The sequence below is a fragment of the Clarias gariepinus genome, chromosome 11 (assembly GCF_024256425.1).
Source record: "Clarias gariepinus isolate MV-2021 ecotype Netherlands chromosome 11, CGAR_prim_01v2, whole genome shotgun sequence".
NCBI classification, from domain to species: domain Eukaryota; kingdom Metazoa; phylum Chordata; class Actinopteri; order Siluriformes; family Clariidae; genus Clarias; species Clarias gariepinus.
The window spans coordinates 20,031,669-20,053,953 of NC_071110.1; the positions used below are offsets into that span (position 1 = coordinate 20,031,669).

The following is a 22,285-nucleotide window of genomic DNA, read 5'->3' on the forward strand; positions in this document are numbered from 1 at the left end:
TTTGTTGTTTATTTTTTCAATAAAACAGTGTTTTTGTTGTGTGCGTGTAAAAAGAGTGGAGGAAGGGTAACTGTGTAAGACGAGAAGGGGGAGAGGGGAGGGGCTCCTTACTTTAGCTTCATACACACATACTCCTTACTTTAGCTTCACACACACACATACGCAGCGCACACAAACGGAAACACTTATCTGTCGGGATTTATTTTTACTTTAAAGGTAAAGTGCAGGTTAATTTGTTTTGTTTGTACTTTATATTTGTGTTAATTATTATTACTGTATGTATAGGAATGAATAATTTGAGTTTCCATTATTTCTATGGGAAAATTTGATTTAGTTTACCAGTATTTTGAAATACCACGCTACCCCGGAACAAATTATGCTTGTAATCCAAGGTTCCACTGTAATTATTTTTTTAAAGCTTTTTTTGTGACATTCAATTAGAACCCTAACTAAAAAACTAAATGCAATGTGTATTTAATAGGGGAAGAGCCACTTTAGCACTATAGTCTTTAATGAATTAATGCATACCACACAGATAACAAAACAGGATCAGTGTAAAGCAAAGGATGACATTAACAACAACTTCTATTTGTCACATATATTTTACAGAACGGTGAAATACTTTTCTCTGCATACCCTATTTCTTTGTTAGGAAGTCGGGTCAGAGTGCAGGCTCCGCCAGGGTATATCACATTTAGAGCAGGCAGGGTTAAGGATCTCACTCCGCATTGGCAGCTTGGTGGAGCTTGGGTTAAACCGCCAACCCTCTGACTCAAAGCCATAACACCATGCTGCTATGTCAAATCTAATCATATATCAGACATCCGAATACTCAAACCTCTCCTCACACTGTGGTTTTAACATCAATCACTATGGAATATTGAACTAGCTCTGCATAATCCTGCCCGCTGGCCTTCTTGAGTTCTGGTGACCGTGGGTCCTGCATCAGGGCAGCCAAAGACTCACGCTTCTTCCAGTCCTTTATATACAAGAAATTTGCAGTAATGAAATTATCGTTGAACCTGAACAACTAAAGATATCAAAACTTATTATGTAAAATTGGCAAAAAGGTTTTTTAAAATACAAGAATTTAAGTTTTATTTAAAGTTTTTTAAATAAAAAAACTTTTGCATATATGCACTCTTAAAATAGCAGTAGACTCTGAGGTGGATCTGTGTTATCTGAAGTCTGCTATCTGGGTATAACTCCTTTAATACAAAAACAGCCAACAAAATCAGCCACAAGATGAACTTAATTTACACACATGCACATATGCATGCACAAATTTATTTTTTGCTCACTGATAAGATTTTTCTTTACATATTCACTCAAACCAATGGGAGAAAAAAAGAAATAAAACACAATTATTCAATTATACAGTACTTTGTTGGCACTAAACTGTTAATTGTTTCCTAATTTTTCATATTGTAAACACCATATCATGTGTAAACACCAGTTTTTTTTTATACATACCTGGGTTGAAGAGTGGCTTTCTTCACTTCTTTTGCTAAAAGTCAGAAAGAGGCAGAACAATTAAGTTGGTGAGTCCAAGTTACCAGAAGTTCTTAAAAAAGTTGCACCAGACAGCTGCAAATATAGACTAAAAATGCCAACTCCTGTCAAAATAGTTTGGTGGTGCTTGAATATAAGTGGTTCCAGTAAAAGAGTTTATGAATAGGTCAAGTATGTGTGTGGAAATTATCAAACATCAAATAATCAAACATCATACAGTGCATTGTTTTAGCCTGTCAATATCTCTGATTTGGAACTCACATTTATCCGTTGTCACTAATCTGTTTTGCAAACAGATTTTTTCTGTTTTTGTAGTTGTGGTTAATGTGGCATTATGTATCCTCTGTCTATATAAACCAGTGCGTATCCTGTTTATGAATAACATACCAATCAGGTCTAGGTATACTACCTTGTTTTTTTTTTTGCCTACAGTATCACCTATGTCTGGAAGACCATTAAAAAACAGTTGTTGGTCACCTCTGCTGATGGCAATATGAGCAGCAACTCACCAGAATATGCAGAGTGTGACCACCATTATGATGGTGATTGCAACAGCAGAGGAGAAACAGATCAGGATAAGCACCACTATGCATCAGAAAAAGAGTTCATTACAAAGAGCCAAAGTGACTCATTAAATGTTCGACAATTAATGTATCTTGTACAAAACCCACTCTAAGGCCCATTGGACATTGTAATGATCTATATGCACTATAGCCATCATAAGACTAGGCAGCAAATACTCACTACTGTGGATTTCCTGGCTGGTTATATCCACCAAAACAGTCACCGTGGCATTGTGATGGTACCAAGATGCACTGCATGTGTACAAACCAGTATCACTCTCTGACACTTGCTGAGCAAATACCAGAGCCAAACCAACAGTGTTTGCAGAAAGTCCATTGGATCTAATGTCAAGCACAGACATCAAACACACAAATACAACTACAAGAACTATTAAAAATCTATAGTCAAGCTTTTTTAATCATCAAGTAAGAAATAATTTTAGGTGATTTTATGACATTGACTTGACATGCAATTAAAGATATGCCATAAAATGGAAATGATGAGATGTGCAATTATAGATATGCCATAAAATGGAAATGTGGGGGGAAATAAATAATAGGAAAGAAAATGTTAAATATACTTCTGAAATGTGTTGTTTGGAGTATATGAACACTTTGTCACACTTCCTGAATATACCTGAAACATTTGATATTATACGCTGATGCATTTCCATTAACTTTAAATATTATCTTCTGGTTGGAAACACGTTCCTTCAGTACCACTCTGTGCAAGCCAGTCTTTTGCCCATGGCTCCGATGCAGTGGAAGAGTTTTGTTCAAAACAACAATAGATGAGATAACTGCAGAATGAAAACTAGTTAAGAAATGTGTGTTTTACCATTAGACCTTTTCTATCCAACAGATTTTTGCCTTTAAAGAAAATATATATGCAAAATAGAGTACATATAGTTTAATACACACAAGTGGCCCGGCCCTAGTTTTTTCATTATTAAAAATGTAAGTTTTATATAAAACTTTTTATGAATAAAATATACCATATTGATATAAATGATTGTGTCACTACATAATTTTTAAAAAATGAACAAGCCTTCTCAGTACTAAGGTGACCATATAGCATGTTGAGCCATGAGCATACATATTTTGTATGATTACTGACCCTACAAATGTTTCAACATGTGACACGTTCAGTACATGCTTGATCTTAATATGGTTAAATTTGCCATTAAAATAACATTTTAGTGATTTACTTACAAAAATTGGGTACACGTATGGTTCTCCTTTCAAATTCCCCAAACTCACTTTGAATAACACATGTCAAGAACTTCCCTTCATGTTGGGACAGGTCAAATTTATAAATGCTTGTGAATACCCTCCTCCAGCCCTCCGTTGTGGTATTTTTGCTGGAAGGTACGGCAGTTTTATTGGTATCAGAAATGACCCAGGAGATGTTAATCATAGCTTCATCACTTTTGCATTTACACACAGCAGCCCAGTGTGTGGAGTCTTTCTGCAAAGCAACACTCACATAACGGCTGGGTGGTCCTAATGGAACACAGGTGCCAGTTTTTTTTTTTATTAATGCAATTAATAAAATGATAAAGTGATACAAAACAATCATAATTAACATTAACTTATTTTAGGCAATAACTTTAGAGACCTACTGTAAATATTATGAAGCACTTATTCCAGTGCATGAATTTAATTGATTATTATCAATTAACTCCTATCATAACTACAGTACTTATTGAAAGATCAGTAAAATAGGTTAAAACAAACCTATGAAAGGAATTTGAATGCACTTTTGCATAGGTTTCTCCAATGCAGGGTGGTGCACCACACAAATTACTTTGCACCCTGCATAAGAGTAAACTGGGATCCGTATCATTTTCCAAATCACACCGAGGTCTTGATGACTTCCAGAAACCTTTCCAGGCTCAGAAGCATTGATTTCACTTCTGCAGTCTACAGTATGCCAAGTAATATTGACATCAGGAGATACATTTTCTGCCATGCATTTTACCTCTGTATACTTAATTCCATTGTCCCAAGTCATGTTGGAGAGCAGTGTCATATGGAGTAATGCTGTAAGAAATTAAACTCAAAGTGTTAAGCATAATGCAGTAAAGATTAACATCCAAGCAGCAGTGTAAATTAAAAATCTTATTAAATTGCTGTTAGACATACCATGAACAGGGAGAACAATTGGTTTAACCACACTATACTATTGCACTTGAGGCAATAATCTAATTTGATCTGTTATACTGTATAAATTGCTGTATGAATGTAAATGTATTGTTGTTCCTTTCCAGTTTTGTTGAACAACTCATGATACAGTTATTGGGGGATTAAACACTCAATGTAATTGTTGCTTTTTTCTAACATTCTTTGTTATTTACTTACTTTTATTTAAAAGTTGAAGTAGGAGGTTTTAGGTAAACATACCATTTATGAGAATTTAAAGGTATTTTAATTATTTTATTATAGTTTTTTTATGATTGCATTATGATTGTGATTACATTATTATTATTACATGATTATTATATCAGGATATTTAAGATGTGTTAAGTTTGTTGGCAATTAGACAACAAGACAACAAGTCTTAGGTCACATTGACTTAAAGCACCTCCCAGATGTTTTATTATTATACAGTATGCGCTAACTGAATTTTGCTTCATATCATTTGCACTTTGGTATGGAGCACTCCTATGGATGATAAACACACTTTCTTAGCTTAGTCTATTATTTTTTTGTACAGTGGAATTTTGAGAAACAATAAATGTACCTGATACTTGGAATCTCGGCTTCACTTCTATTTTAAACCTTAAAGAGGCTGCATGGCTATAAAAGGAGGCATGACATTGGTATTGGCCTGAATGGTTTGTCTCAACAGGACCTTTTATAACGAGATCATTACCAACCACGTTTATATTCTCTGACAGAGGTTTATCATCCCTGTGAAAGTAACATAAACTTGTTAAGCAGCTATTTCATCACCACATGCTCAATACATAATTTTCAAATGAAAATGATCAGGATTCTGCATATTGATGATCCATGAACATAATTGAGCAATGTTTCTGCCATCAACAAAAATAACATATCATAACATAATAACATAAGTCAATAGATATTAGGAAGTCTCACTTTGTGCAATTAATTTCATATCTTGGAACATGTCCCAACACATCCATGCCTATTCTGATGTCACTGTCCTCCTCATCTAATATCAACAAATCAGAGGTATGTAAATGTTTCCCCTTAATGCTGCTGTTGGTCAGCTGAAGAGAGGTGAGATCTGGAAAATGAGATGCAGTAAAAGCAATAAAGAATAAATATACATGCGTAACTCTTTTAATGCATGCATGAGTGACCACTTTCTATGTGGACTTTTTAAACAAAGTAAATAGTTATACATATACTCACAGTATTTTGGCAGCGTAATCGTTTTTTCTATGGCAGAAAGATGCGGGTAACCAAAAATGCAGGTGATATTTTCACCTTCATAAACATCTAATGGGAAGCAGTGAGAACTGGAAAGGGATTCAAAATTCATTAAATGGGCAGAACATGATTTATCTGCAGATTTAGGCTTGATCCAAGTGTTTGACGGATGAGGTCTTCCTCCCTTTGCTTTGCAGAGGACCTTAAAGAAAGCTTTTCCTTCATTTTCAATCACAGCCATTTCCAAAGTTACATTTGGAGAAACTGAAAAAGGAACATGGGCAAAGTTAAGAGGGGAAAACATTTAAAATTAAAAGAATATAAGAACTGGCAGTCTAAATTAATTTTATTTATAAAGAAACATAAAAAAACTTTGCTGTTTGTATGTTTAGAAAATAGTTATGTACTTTATGTAAAAACCTCTTTATGTTAGGCAGTGCTTTCAGATTAAGAGGATTAGTTTTGGTGAGTATTTAATCTACACAGGAAACAAATGCCACACAGAAAGCAATCATCTATAAATAAAAATGCACAAATGCACAAATGCACATATATGTAAAAAATCCTTTCATTATCCATAACTTGAGATGTGTGATTAGAAAACCTACCAAATGTTTGTAAATTTATAATAGTTGTAATAGGTTCAGGCAAAGCTGGGTGTTGAATCACACAGGCAACACTACTCTCATTATTCCTGTGGATGGGGAAACGTAGCATGCTGACAATACTGACTGTGCCATTTGGCAGAGTTGAGTGTGTGTTGTGGATGGAGAAAATGTCATTCCTGGGTGGAGCACCATGGATGTCCCAGTGGAGACTTGCACTGGGCTTTGCATAGGAAGCTGAACAATTGATGTTTTGGTAATGAGTTCCATTCAGAACTTCTTCCTCTGCATGAGTATTCACATAGGGCCGAGCTTAAGATGTAAAAAAAATAATAATAATCAGACATGTCAGACAGTAGTGGCTTTGTGCAACGCATGTGCAATATGATTAAATGTATTTAAAAAATCAGAATAAGGCAACAATAACTGAATTAAGAGCATTATTGAGTTGGTTGAGTGCCTGTAGCCTTTTTTTAAATCCAGTTATACAAATAATCATGCAAAAAATGCAAAGATTATGCAGATCTGATCAACAATTTAATGCCTGTAGCTTTTTTTATCCAGTTATTTAATTACACACAAACATTATCCAGATCTGATAAACAAAAAAGGAAAATGTAATGTCTGTAACGCTATCTTGGGATCTTCACACAGAACAGTCTTAAGATCAAGGGAAAAAAAACATGTTTATAGGATGTGCAGACTGAAACACCTTGTTGATAAGAGAAATCAGAAGAGAATGACTAGATTAGTTTAAGCTAAGCTATGGTTAAAGTATAAATTACTGAAAGTTTTGACTGTCATTGTTCACCAAGAAACATAAAAGTAATAGAAGTAGTATTATAAAAGAAAATAATTAACTAGTGATGTATGTGATAAATAAAAAAAAAAACTACAACAAAGCATTTCACACAATCAGCTTTTTTTTTATTTTATAAAATATGTTGATAAAATAAACCAATCGTGTGAAATGCTACTACAGTATACAGGCCAATCAGACGTTTTCTTTCCAGGTGTCAGAGCTTGTTTTTTTTTGGCAACTCGCCATCCTGCTACTGACGCTACAAAAGCGTTGCTTTACTGTTTGAGCTCTATGTGCAGAAGCTCTCATAATTTAGTCAAAGCCATGCTGTACTGCACAGTAAACAGGTTCAGTGTTTTTATACAATTCAGTGGTGAGTAAGGAAAACTTTTGCTGTGTTTCTTTTGTAAAGTAGTTAAAAGTCCAACAGCTGCTAAGCTAAACATTTTAGTGTAAAATGCCATAGGCAAAAGCTAATAATGTTAACATTAGTTGTGTCCAGCAAAAGAGAGTTGTTTGCTTGTGTGGAATCATGCTATCAGCCAAGAATAAAGAATTGACAATTACAGGTGACTGGTGGTGAGCCAAGAGTTAACGACACCGACTGTACAGTGTGAAGATGGAACTCCACCTCCACTCACTAGTGTGGGGGACAAGATTGTGTTCTGAAGATGAATTACTCCCACACTTCCTGGTAGATAGGACAGATAGGACAGACTGTATGCCTACACATTGAGCCCTAACGTTGAGTTGTTAAGTTATTAACTAAATAACTCAAACTGAGCTTAATGTACAGCCATACAGGCATACAGTACTCACTTCCTGGTTAGGACATGCAGACTGTATGTCTACACATTGAGCCCCAACAATCCAGTTATTAATTAAACAACTCAAACTTAAGCTCAGGGAACTTAAAAGAGGGATATTTGTGGTTTAACTTACACTTTACTGTATACGTGCATTTTGTTTTGTTGTTTTGTAGAAGGTTTCATGCTTTTTATATTGTGTGATTTTTAAAACAGTTGTAATTAGTGCTTTGTTAAATGCTCTTTATTGGTATTCATACAGTACATCAAGCTCCTGATGTTCCAGGTAATGATATTGGCCCAAGTACATCAATCCGATAATCATATTCTAAAATCCAGGTTATGTAACATGCTAGGAAAAAAAATATTCAAAAGCCTCATACTCTTTATCTCTTTAATCTGGCATACGCATAACTCATCCCATAACCTCATACTCCAGTACACCTATCCTGAATGGCAAATACGCTAATTCTCTCCATCTTTTCTGTATTTTTCTACCCATCCCGAGGCATCTGAAGATTGTGCCAGCTTTAGTAGACAAAGGCCAACCCTGCAAGGTTTCTGAGGCATCCAGAGAAGGACCAGCTCCAGCTGGATTCTGCTTTATGATGGCTGGAGCTACACATCCTGCTCCTGTGCTTCCAGTGACTCAGACCCCATCTGCCCTCTGCACCTACTGACTCCCTGTGCTGAACTGGACTTCATGTTGATCTACACAACTTCTGTTATATTGAACTTTCACCTGCACAACACACATGATGTTATTTCTATCTGTTATCACCCAGATGAGGATGGGTTCCCTGTTGAGTCTGGTTCCTCTCAAGGTTTCTTCCTATTGCCATCTCAGGGAGTTTTTCCTTGCCACCATCGCCGTCACCCTTGGCTTGCTCATCAGAGACATTTCATTCATCATTCATTCATCTAATTATTATCTAGACACATTTTTCTCACACATACACACTTCCAAATATTTTCTTTTCTTAAAAAAAATATATATATATTTTATTTTTTGTGAAGCCGCTTTTAGACAATGACCATTGTTAACAGTGCTATATAAATAAAATTGAATTGAATTGAATACTCATCTAAGGTAAGCTAGTATCATACAAATGTTTTCAGGCCATCTGTACTCCAGGGCATGGATGATTATGGAATCTTTACATTTTTAAGTAAATTGCAAAACCCGAAAGCCTACTACAGATCTGGTTTATATACTTACCAATGACTTTAAGGAGAAGTTTATCCCTGAATTCCTCATCATCCTCTGTCCTGAACACACATGCGTAATTTCCCTCTACCTCTAAGCTATTTATTCTCACTTTCACAGTAAGATTGGTGTGGGATGCTGGAATGAAGAAGTTATCTTTGTTGAATGGCTTGCCATCCTTGTATCCTGCCATTGGCCGAAATCTAGTTTTTGAACCCAGGTGCAACCAGGAGGAAAAACTGATGTTGCGTATGCCAGAGTACAGACAATGCAGGTGGACTTCCTCTCCTAAGATTCCTGTCACATTATTGTCAATAATGATGTCTCTTAAGACCACATCTATTAACACACACACACACACACACACACACACATCATCATCATCATCATCAACAACAACAACAACAATATATTTCATAACAATTAATGAGTGTTGGAGATGGTTAACAAATTATTTAAAAAAATTACTTTTGAGCACCTTTAAGAGCATTTTGTGTTTATTCAAATCATGCAAAATCTCTAATATAATTACTACCATCCTTTTTAGCATTTGCTATGGAAACTACCATAACATGTCAGAGACACAAACATTTCTCTTACTGCAATAGTAAACACTGCTTTCATTGCATTCAATCATGCGACTGAGGTAAAAAAAAAAAAATCTTGATGGTATGCGGTTTGCAGCTGAGGCATTCATACATGTAGTAAAAAAAAAACCACATAGACATTTACCTGTACCACTACAGCTTAACATGCATGCTTACATTTACTAGATTCACCTTATTGTTAAAACTGAACTTGGATGACTTTAATCAATTTGAAACAGTTAACAAAGATCAAAGCAATAATAGTAGTGATTATTTGTATCAGTGCTAATAAAAGGTCCTGAACTTATCCGAAACAAAAAAACTAAACAAAAAACAACACTGACAATCAGTGTAATATATTTAACAGAAGACAGGCTTGTGGATAGCCATTTCACCATAAAGCCATAAAGTTTTACGTTTAAGGATAATTGTATAAAGGAAATTACAGAAACCAGTCACAATTACTATTAGATATCTCCTGAAAATTATTATGCTTTGCTGACAGTGTATTATTATAGCAATGTTGAAGCATCAGTAAACATAAAAGATGTCAGAAGTTGCTATTTTAAACAGCTTAGATCACAAAGAACTGGAAAAGAATTGTGACTGTGTCATGTAATGCAAAGATGATAAAAAATTAATTACAGAATGAGTGGTTATTTAAAGGGAACAAATCATTCCTGACCTGACAGATAACACAAAACCCACTGAAACAATTAGTTTCCATTGAAATGTAATTAATTATTAATGTTAGTAGTAGTAGTATGAGGAAGAGGAGAAGGAGTATTAAAAACTACTTTAGACTAAAATATTTCAAGAAAAGAAATATCTTTTAACCTACCTTGATATTCCAAGCTCTGAGGAAGATATAGAAGACCACATACCACAAATAGCAGCAAAAACATGTTCATTTAATAAGATAAATGTGTTGCAGGATGCTTCAATAGATTAGGGAGAAGTGGGTATGCTTAAGAGGAGGTTAAAGCCAACTGTAAGAAGTAAGAGTGTTTGTGTGTGTGTGTGTGTGTGTGTGTGTAAGAGAGAGAGAGAGAGAGAGAGAGAGAGAGAGAGAAAGTTTTATACTACCCCAAGTGCCAAGATTGACCAGTTCTGTAAAATCCACTTAATTTAAAATCGATAAGTGAATATTTTGTTGCAGTATTCACTTATATGGTATATCTGATATTATATAAGACAAATTGTTTATTAGCCTGAATGTAAATGTTATTTTACAAAGATTTTTCATAATGTGGAAGTTATTCTTTTATTTTATTTACATTTATATTAAGGCATTTGGCAGTCGTTCTTATCCAGAGCGACTTACAAAAAAGCAATTATTTGATGGGCTACTAAATTGCTCCAAATTTCCCAACAGTGTCATTCTTTAAACACATATTGGAAAAAATCTAAAAAGTATGATGAGTAATGCTGAGTTATCAGATAAAACAGGTAATGTCTGAGGTTTACAACGACATCCTGACACAATCAATGAAAAATGAGAACAGGGTTTCAGTCAATAAGACTTCTGAGGTTTCTCAGTTTCTCACTTTAAGTAAACAAAGTAGCCGAATGTGCAATGAAGTATGAATCAGCTCTGATAATGTAACTGAATGAAAAATTGTTTTTTAAATAAGTAAGTTTGCAAAGGGAATTTTTTTGTTGTCTTTGCATGCCAAAGCAATAGGAAAGAATTTGCGCATCTTTAAATACACACCCTCACATAAACAAACTAATATGACAAAAGACATGAATAAAGACACACATTGATCCTTGTTAATCTTGATATTAGTGAAGTGTGCACACATGCAAACACACGCACACACACACAGTCTTTTAACCCACAGTCTGACAGTTAAAGTAAACAGGAAGAACACGAGCCAGATTCTAACCTCAGACTGGTTCCTGTTGTGCCAAGTCTTTTATAGTACCTAAGCACAACAGGCTTAAGATGAGCATTAAAGATTAAAGATCAGGCTTCAGATGAGTTAAATAATGTGTGGACATGCTGTGAGCTTGAACCACTTAGGTTATAATCTGTATCACAGAATCCGATGTTTGTACATTTTGACATGCATATCGATCATAAATAGGCCTGAACAGGGTTAAATTATATGTAGTAGGAAACACTGCACAGCATGTTACAATCTTACCTTAAACCCATGCAAGACTGAAGCTTAACCCTGAGTACTATTGTAACTCATCTGCACATAATCATTTGTCTCACTAAGTATTTAATTAAAATTCAATTCAATTTTATTTACAGTACTCAGCATAAATGAGTACATCCCACTACATTTGTCACAAACCTTTAGTTTTCTTTCAGAATCAACATTTTCTATGAAATAATATACTACAAAATACTCCCACAAATGTGGGCCATTGATTGCAAACAAGATTTGTTAATTTGCACACACAAAAAAGTGATTTTCCTATTAATTTTATTCAAGCCCATGTTGCAAAAATGAGTACAACCTAATTATAGTCTTAGGAGAAAAGACACACTTAAGACTACAAAATTCTAATTCAATTCAGTTTAATTAAATTAAATTTTATTTGTATAGCGCTTTTAACAATTTAAAGTACATTGTCACAAATCAGCTTTACACAATCAAAAGAATGAAGTTTGTATGAAATGTGAATGTGTATGAATCAAAATGATATGATTGTCCCATGAGCAAGCCTAGGACGGCGGCGACAGTGGCAAGGAAAAACTCCCTGAGATGGTAATAGAAAAAAAACCTTGTGAGGAACCAGACTCAACAGGGGACCCATCCTCATCGGGGGTGAAAACAGATACTGTAGCAGGGATTGATGTGCATAATATTATGCGAGACTGGAAGTTCAGTATAAGAGGAGTTGTGTAAGGTTAAAGTCCATTTTTTCTGGCTCTGGTAGACTGTTAGAAATTCCAGTCCTGAACTATTGAGCGACTAAAATCACAGGTCCTTAGAGAACAACTGTCTGCTTCAGTCGAGGACAGGACCACCCTAATGAAAAAGTGGAGCCATCCCTAGTCACCAAAATCACAAAAAAGGAAATAATTTTTGTACACAAAACAGGTGAGGGCTACAAGAAGATCAGCAAAGCTTTACATTTCAGTCAAAATACTGTAGCAAAAGTGATCTAAAAATTTAAGAAAGATGGAAGTGCAACCATCTTACAAAGACGTTCAGGCCGTCCACAGAAGTTAACATCTCGACAGGAGCGTCTTCTAATGAGAAGGGTTGAAGAAAATCGCCATGCAAGTTCACTGCAGTTAGCTAAAGCAGTAGAGAGCCAAACTTGAGTGACCGTTTTCCGTGACACCATATGGCACACACTGCAAAGGAATGGAATGCATGGGTATCGTCCACGAAGAAAGCCTCTACTAAAGCCTATGCACAAAAAAGCACACCTAGAATTTGATAGGCCCCATGCTGAAAAAGATGAAGACTACTGGGAGACAAATATCACTGTTTTTGGAACTAATGGTTTCAAAACTGAATGGCGTCGTAAAGGTGAGGATTTAAAAAAAAAATGCATGGTTCCTACAGTGAAACATGGTGGTGGCAGTGTCCTTATGTGGGGCTGCAACAATGTACTGCTCTATACTGAAGGAGAAGATGCTGCTATCACTCCGTGCACTTGGTCATCGTGCACTTTTCCAACACGACAATGATCCAAAACACACATGTAAAGCTACTGTTGCATTTCTGAAGAAGAACTGGATGAAGGTGATTAAATGGCTAAGTATGTCTCCTGATCTGAACCCAATCGGACACCTTTAGAGAATTCTGAAGCAACAAGTTGAGCATCACTCTCCATCCAGCATCCAAGCTCTAAAAGAGGTTATTCTTAAAGAATAGAAAAAAATAGATGTTGCAATATGTCGGCAACTTGTTCATTCCATGCTTAAAAGACTTGGTGGTGTCCTTAAAAATCATGGTGGCCTACAAAATACTAGATGTAGTAGTTTTTATTGCAGGGTGTATTCATTTTTGCTTCCACCAATTTGAGTAAATCAGAAGATTTTGTGATCCAAGTTATATTATTAACCTTTATTTCATGTTATGGAGTTAAACAAGTGTTCAATAAAACTCAGCCTTGTGAAAATTTTCGAAATTGTTCTTTTGTTCATTGAGCTACTGATTAAATTTGTACTTTTTAAAGGGGATGTACTCATTTATGCTGAGCACTGTATATAGCATTATATATTTTATATACAGTGCAGGTATATAAAATATATAGGTCATTGTCTCAAAGCAGCTTCATAAAATGAAAAGAAAATTTTAAAAGAGACTTTTTGGAAGTGTGTATGCATGAGAAAAATATGTCTACATCATGAGATGAGATAATAAGAGGAACCAGACTCAACAGGGAACCCATCCTCATTTGGGTGATAACAGATAGAAATTATATAACATCATGTGTGTTATGCAGCTGAAAGTTCAATATAACAAAAGTTCATATTTAATTATTCATATTAATTATATTTAAGAAGTTTAAATTAACATGAAGTCCAGTTCAGAACAGGAATGAGTCAGCAGGTTTAGAGGGCAGATGGGGTCTGGATCACTGGGAGCACAGGAGCAGCATGTGTAGCTCCAAACCATCATAAAGCAGAATGCAGCTGAAGCTGGTCCTTCTCTGGATGCCTCAGGATCCTCACAGGGTTGGCCATTGTCTACTGAAGCTGGCACAATCTCCAGTTGCCTCGTGATGGGTAGAAAAATAAAGAATGGATGGAATTAATTAGCGTATTTGCCATTTAGGATAGATGTACTGGAGTATGAGGTTTATGGAATGAAATACGTTTATGCCAGATTAAAGAGATGCATCTTGAGTCTACTTTTAAACTGGGAAACTGTGTCTGAGCCCCTAACATTGTCTGAATTCCAAGCCTTGGAACATTGCTATTCCAAGGCTTTGGAGCTAAATATGAAAATGCCCCCTTTTGAAGATTTTGATATTCTGGGAACGACCAGAAGTCGGGAGTTTTGTGATCTTAAGGAATGTGGTGGATTGTAGCGTATTAGAAGGCTGGCTAGATATGGTGAAGCTAAACCATTTAAAGCCTTGTATGTAAGTAATACTATTTTGTAATTAATTTTATACTAAACAAGAACAATAAAAAAAAATCATGGCATAGTTTACTATTAAGTATTTGCATCCTTTTGAATTTATTTAAATAATCGTTTTTTTTTCAAAATTATATAGTTAGATTACTTAAAATTAATCTAAACTTGCAAATTGTTTAAACTATTAGATTTGATCAGTTAAAAGGCATGAATGTAGTTTACATGAAGCTAGATGTGGAAAAAGCCAAATCCAAATAGCAAACTTTTATAAGACTGTTTTACATACAAATTTCGGGAAATAGAAGTGTTTAGAAGCGGAAATAACGTCATGCCATACTCCACTCGGTAGAGGGCGGCAACAGCAGCAGGAGACGAAGGTTACAATTAACATTTTGCATTAGAACAACACAGATCGTGGCCTGATTATAAGGTAAGCTACATCTACAGTCATCCTTTTGTAATCTGTTGGTTTCTGAATATATAAGTGTATTATTAGCATTCAGAATATTATATTACACTAATATTAATACACTAATGGATTTTCGTTAAATCCATTGGCTAGCTAACTTGCACATGCTGCGAACACATGAGCTAACATTAGTTACAAATTTTTGGCCTGTATTCGACATAGAATATATAATATATATATAAAGGGTTTTTTAATGTTTTTTTTTTGTAATGCTGAATGCAGTGCAAGTTAAAAGTATTTAGTAACTTTTAGATGGTAATATTTTATTTATTTGAGGTAATTCCTATCCTGTTTGGATCTGATTTCTAGATTAAAACAGGATGACCGGACCAGTTAGCTTATATATTATAATAATAATATATATTATATATTTTTTTTCACAACTCATTCTCTTTGTTTCTTCTCCAGGACTGTGAAAGTGCAGAGGCTAAGTCGGGGATTGCACAGACAACCATGGGCATCTATGTCATTCGGGCATAGGGTGCTGGTCCTGGAGCTGAGCCAACTAATGTTGGTGTTGTTCTTGAAGGTGTGGAAGTTCTGCGAAACTTAAAAAATGTCACATTGGATGTGTGATGCTTTTTGGACTCATATATGCACTTAACCTGAACTACCCAAAGGACCTTAAATGCACATTTGAAGTGTTTTAGAAAGTCTTCATGGAACTGGATACCACCAAACTGTCTCCAAAAGTCCAAGGATTGAAAATTAAGATGCTTCAGTGATTTTATTTTTTTAACATTTGTTCCTCCTTCCAAGCAGGTGGGTTAACTTGTTAACGTTATTTGTTATTTCATGTTTGTTCAATACATCTGTGATATTAACATACACAAAAAAGTGTGAAGCAAAGACACTCAATTTTATTTTGTTGATTTTTTTTTTATATTTGTTTTTTTATTATTTACTGGCAACACACAACTCTAAATGGAAACACTGTATGTTTAATACAAGCAGTGCTGTTAACAGGTTCTTTCTACCTTGAATTTTCTATATTAGGTAACGTATCTGTAGTACTGGCTAATGTTTAGCACATTTTTGTTGTTTTTGTTGTTCTTAAAATAAGCTTAGAAGCATTAAAACAAGGTGTTCTGACTGTTTTTGTTTATGTGTGTGTGTGATTTTGCTGCAGCATATTGTGATTTGGGGAGGAAAAAGGAATGTACTGTATAATATGTATTAAAATACATTGGGTTTATTAATTAAAAATATATAAATATGATGCATTTAAAGTAATTTGGGGGTAATTATGTAATAATACATAATGTTCTTTCTTATGAATTTTAAACCAATATAACTTATTGATACTATTACTTAAATCTTAGTCTTGCGCATTAAATTTACATATGACTTGTAAATAGGAATCACAAAGTTTATTTGTTTGATTAAGTTAAAATATATGTAATTCAAATGGATGGAAATTCTACATGCAATCAAAATCCATAAATCTTACTTATTATGCCTAAATATTTTTTATGAATGTATGCATTTAAAACAAATTGGATTTATTGGTACAATTATTAGTTACTTAATTCATTTACATAAGGTTTAATAGTTCATTTCGATTAAAAATATGTAATGAAAATGGATGGAAATTCTACATGCAATTGAAATATATAAATCCTATGAATTGGGCCTAAATATTTTTTTGAGTGAGCCAGTGCAAGGATGATAATATTGGGATGATACAGGGATGATGATACAGGGATGATAGGGTTATATGATCATATTTTCTTGATCTAGTGGGAACCCTGGTGGCTGCATTTTGGACTAACTGTAGCTTGTTTATTAAAGATGCAGCACAACCACCTAGTAATGCATTACAATAGTCCAGTCTGAAGGTTTTCTAGCTTTTCTGCATCAGATACGGATAAGATGTTACTAAGCTTGGCAATATTTCTAAAGTGGAAAAAGTCTGCTTTTATGATATTGCTCACACGTAATATGCTCTGGTCCCATCCCAATGAGACGTGGCGACATTGCTTATAGCAGGTTATGGTCGCCGAACCGCTGGATGTCCAGGTGGTGTTCAGAAAATAATGTGGGCTTTATAGACAATTGAAAGGCCTTTGAGGGCAAAACTAGCCTGTTAGGGCGGGACGGTGTCCATTCCACTCGGGAAGGTGCTGCTCTCATCTCCTGTAGTATAGCTCATAGTCTCAGAAGAGGCCTAGTTAATCGGTGACAATCCAGAGCCCAGGCCAGACAGGCTAAACCAACCGTCTTCTAGCTGCATAGAGTCGTCACTCAGGATTCACTATATTGAGACTGTGTCTGTTCCCCGAGCTCTTCACAAATTTAGAAAGACTCAGAATGTCTGTTTTGGTAAATAAATTAACATAAAGACCACAACCTCGGATCATACAGACTGCGCAGCCGGCACCTCTGATATGAAGCTAGGACTGTTAAATATTAGATCTCTCAAATCCAAAGCAGTTATTGTTATCACGGATCAGGAATTTGATATTCTCTGTTTAACTGAAACCTGGATTAAACAGGATGAGTATGTATCTTTAAATGTATCTAGTCCTCCTGGATAAAGCTACATACACCAGCCTCGGTAAACTGGTAAAGGAGGAGGCGTTGCAGTTATTTACAATGATAATCTGACTATTATACAAAAACACGGACAAGTTCTCTATAGTAACATAACAAGTGTAGCTACAAACATTAAGTCAGCTCAGTCGATCCCAATAATCATCACTTACAGACCTCCAGGGCCGTATTTTGAATTTCTTAGTGAATTTGCAGATCTCCTCTCAAACCTAGTCGTTTCTGTAGACAAAGCGTTAATTGCTGGAGATTTTAATATTCATTTTAAGAATCCAGAAGACCCTCTGCGTAGAGCATTTATGTCCATACTGGACTCAGTAGGAGTAAATCAGTATGAAGTAGGACCCACTCATGAAGCAGGTCACACTTTAGACTCAATTATATCTTTCGGATTAAGCATAAGAAATTTATTCACAACTCCACTGTCTAAAGTTATATCAGATCACTATCTTGTCTCAATTAAAACGTGTTATAGTGTTAATGTATGAGCAGCACCACGCTACCGTACTAAACGTACATTCACATCAAATACAACACAGAGTTTTATTAGTAATCTCCCAGAGTTAACAACTTAGATAATGTAGCTCCAGTTAAAAGAAAAATTATTAGAGATAAGAAACTAGCTCCCTGGTATAACGATCATACACGCTCTTTAAAACAGACCGCTTGGAAATTAGAACGTAAATGGCGTCAAACTAAATTGTTAGTATATTAAATAGCATGGAAGGAGAGCATCCTGAACTATAGAAAAGCTCTTAGTGTAGCTAAATCAACGTATCTCTCCAGTCTTATAAAAAATAAAAAAAAATCCTAGATTTTTATTTAATACCGTAGCCAAATTAACTAGAACTAAGACCACTTCAGAAATCCACGACAACATCGTACAATAGTGAGGACTTGATGAACTTTTTTAATTATAAAAATTTTAAATATGAGGCATAAAATTGAGGCTTTGAAACCGGACAATGCAATTGATGCAGATATTAAACTAACTATGTCAAATCGGAACCTAGAATACTTTACTCCCTATGAAAAAAAATAAACTTATATTTCACTCATCTCTTCTGCAAATTCATTAACTTCTATATTAGATTCGATACCGACACATTTTCTTAAACAAATAGTACCAGCAATAACAGAACCCCTGTTGAGAATAATTAATTCCTTACTCAGCATTGAGTATGTTCCAAAATCTTTTAAATTAGCAGTTATTAAACCGATTATTAAGAAACCTGACCTCGACCCCTGCTGTCCAATTACAGGCTAATATCAAACCTCCTGTTCATCTCATCAGTATCAGTCAGTATTAGGCCTCATCACAGCACAGAAACAGCACTCGTTAAAGTAGTAAATGACCTCCTATTGCAGGCCTCTGATCAGGGTTGTGTAACTATGCTTGTTTTACTTGACCTCAGTGCAGCATTTGACACCATTGATCATGGGATTCTTTATCACAGATTAGAAAATGTAGTAGGAATTAAGGGCACAGCCCTCTCCTGGCTCAGATCCTATTTGACCCATCGTTATCAGTATGTATACTTAAATGGTGATTATTCTGCATGCTCTCTAGTGGAGTTTGGTGTTCCACAAGGTTCTGTTTTAGGCCACCTGCTTTTTTCCCTATACATGCTTCCTCTTGGCAACATAATCCGTAAACATGGTATTAGTTTTCATTGTTATACTGATGACAGACAGTTATATGTCTCAGCAAAACTAGATGAGAAAAACCAGCTTACTAAAGTTGAGCAATGTGTGCAGTACATAAGAGATTGGATGCTAATTAACTTCCTTTTGCTTAATCCTGATAAGACAGAAGTTCTAGTCATAGGACCACATTCATCTAGAAGTAAGATTTTAGATCACTCTGTAACTTTAGATGGCTTATCTGTTCCATTGAGTGCAACAGTAAAAGACCGCAGTGTGATTATAGATTCCACCCTTTCATTTGAAGCACATGTAGATAAAATTACTAGGATAGCATTCTTTCACCTCAGAAATATTGCCAAGATAAGAAATATACTGTTGCTAAACGATGCAGAAAAACTAGTTCATGCTTTTATCACCTCTAGGTTGGACTATTGTAATGCCTTACTGTCTGGTTGTTCAACTAGATGCATAAATAAGCTTCAGCTAGTCCAGAATGCAGCAGCGAGAGTTCTCACTAGAACCAGAAAATACGAGCATATCACACCTACCTTAACTTCACTTTATTGGCTCGCTGTAAAATTTCACATTGATTTTAAAATACTACTCTTGATATATAAAGCATTAAATGGTCTCGCGCCGCAGTATCTGAGCAAACTGCTAGTGTCTTATGATCCGCCACGCCTACTTCGATCAAAGGATGCAGGCTGCTTGTCAGTACCGCGTATTATGAAAACTACAGCTGGGGGCAGAGCTTTTTCTTACAAAGCTCCAAAATTATGGAATAGTCTTCCAAATAATGTTCGGGACTCAGACACAGTCTCAGTGTTTAAGTCCAGGCTAAAAACCTATTTATTTAATCAAGCATTTTTATAAATAGATTTGTCTTGGGTAAAGGGGCAGATCTAGGGGACTTATGGACATAGAGTATTATGGTGAACTGGTATGTTTAAATGCTGTTTTCCCCACTCTCATTGATTACTCAGGTTTGTTGACGGTGAGGTGATTGTTTACTTTACATATCAGGGAGCCCATATGACTGTGTTTCCTTCTGGCTCTCCCCTTTTAGTTATGCTGTTATAGTTAGTCCTGCCGGAGTCTTTGCTTGCACTGTACACTAAATATACATTCACATTATACATCATGTGACTGCGACCATACCTAACTTATCTCTCCTCTTCTGCTCTCTCTCTTCCCTATCTTCCCCTCTCTCTCGAGTTACACATATCGTTCCTAAGCTGCCAGTGATCCAGACTCCCTCTGCCCTCCGGACCTGTCTGACCCATCCTGGTGCCCCGCTTCTGGTTGGAGATCTCGTCGCATGGATGCCCCGTGTGTCTCTTTGGAATGCGTCTGGTGTCTGGGGATGGTTTCACTTTACCATAAAGACGGTTCTGGCCTCAACTGGTGTTGACAGCTGTTTCTCTGAGGACTTGGCTGTGGTTGCTCAATAGTTCAAGATTGCAATTGTCTTCAATAACTACCTGGACTCCAAATTTACGTCAATTAACATCAACTGTTATAGCTGAACTGCCTGCCATCTAACACACTGTATAAATGCAGATCAATTCCTGCTTTCTGTTTCACCCAAATGAGGATGGGTTCGCTGTTGAGTCTGGTTCCTCTCAAGGTTTCTTCCTTTAACCATCTCAGGGAGTTTTTCCTCGCCACTGTCACCCTTGCTTGAGGGCTTGCTCACCAGGGACAATCTGCTTATCTTGATTTATGCATAATTACATTCCATACAGACTTAAATAATTATTTTGATTGTGTAAAGCTGCTTTGCGACAATGACAATTGTTAAAAGTGCTATACAAATAAAATTGAATTGAATATTGGAGATAGGACTTTTTAAAGGACAAGTTACTATCTAATATTACGCCTAGATCACTGTCGTGCTGGTAGTAACAGAAGCGTTTTCTTCTTGTCACGTTCACTAGGGGGCGTGATGAATCCAAGTGCAGGCAGGATGAGTAAAAAATAAAGTGGCGCTGATGAGTGCTTGTGAACAATGAAGCAGGCAAGATGGTGATTTTAAATCCGTAGTGCAGATACACTCTACACTGCAGTGAAGGCGAAGGGACTTTGCTCGAATGTGGAAGCACGGAGTGCCGGCGCAAGTAAAAAAAATGCCTGCTGAGATTTATACCGGCGTGAGCAGAGTGAGTCTTGTGTTGCAGCAGTGGCGGCGCGATGAGCCAGCGCGTAAAAAGGAGAGCTCCGCGATGAATGCCGGTGTGGATGGAGGGAGCGAGAGCTCGGCGAGGCGCAAGGATTAATCGTGGTCGTGAAGCAAGCAGGGGTCGAAGCCAGTGAGAAGTCCGTGATCCAAACCCGTGGTCGTAAACAGGTAAGAAGTCGGCAACATAAAGTATCCAAGGCTAGAGTCCAAAAACGAGAGGCGAAATCGTGGTCAGGGAGAAACAAAACGTGGTCGAGATCAAATAGACAATTTAAAAGGAATTGCTGGAATATTGGGCTAGCGAGGCACTCAATAATCTGGCGACGTGGCGGTGCCAGAGCGTGGTCTAAATACGTATGAGCTGATTACTAATAGCATCTAGGTGTGCAGAGAGGAGGGGCGGTGCTATTGGGGAACATGGAGCAGGAGTGCTCAGATGATCATGACGGGGTTGGCATGTCATGACAGTTGCACTTTAAATGCAAGCTGAATTGAGAAAGCTGTTGTGTACTGTTTTTTTTTGGGCTAATAAGTAATATCTCTGTCTTATCTGAATTTAGTATAAGAAAGTTATTGGTCATCCAATCCTTTATATCCTGGACACACTCAGTTAGTCTAGACAACTTGGGTATTTCGTCTGGTTTTGTTGAGATAATGATGTCTTCTAATGATATTACCCAATGGAAGCATGTATATTGAGAACAGCAGAGGTCCTAAAAATGACCCATATTTCACTGGCATTACACCAGAAAGTTGTTCATTTAGATCTACAAAATGGCATCAATCAGACAGGTATGATCTAAACCATTTTAATGCCTGTCCCTGAATACAATGTGATTTATCTATGTAATTTTGTAAGCAATCTATGAGAATATTATGATCTATAGTGTCAAATGCAA

At 36.0% G+C, this 22,285-nt stretch overlaps 1 protein-coding gene across 3 annotated transcripts; it reads right to left on the reverse strand.

Annotated features, from left to right (window-relative positions):
- Positions 1–315: 315 nt before the first annotated feature.
- On the reverse strand, positions 316–10,468 carry si:ch211-149e23.4 (uncharacterized). 3 transcript variants are annotated; one of them, XM_053506894.1, is made up of 13 exons: positions 10,326–10,468; positions 8,910–9,236; positions 6,086–6,394; positions 5,460–5,741; positions 5,181–5,331; positions 4,819–4,988; positions 3,813–4,118; positions 3,288–3,578; positions 2,713–2,875; positions 2,257–2,417; positions 2,022–2,097; positions 1,474–1,507; positions 316–979 (listed from the first exon to the last, which is right to left on the reverse strand). In XM_053506894.1, the coding sequence occupies exons 1-13, from the start codon at positions 10,393–10,395 to the stop codon at positions 845–847; spliced, it is 2,475 nt and encodes an 824-aa protein (XP_053362869.1). In that variant the 5' UTR covers positions 10,396–10,468; the 3' UTR covers positions 316–844. The 3 variants fall into 3 exon arrangements, with proteins under 3 accessions (XP_053362869.1, XP_053362870.1, XP_053362871.1); XM_053506895.1 differs by lacking the exon at positions 6,086–6,394; XM_053506896.1 differs by lacking the exons at positions 6,086–6,394; positions 8,910–9,236.
- Between the last annotated feature and the right edge of the window lie 11,817 nt (positions 10,469–22,285).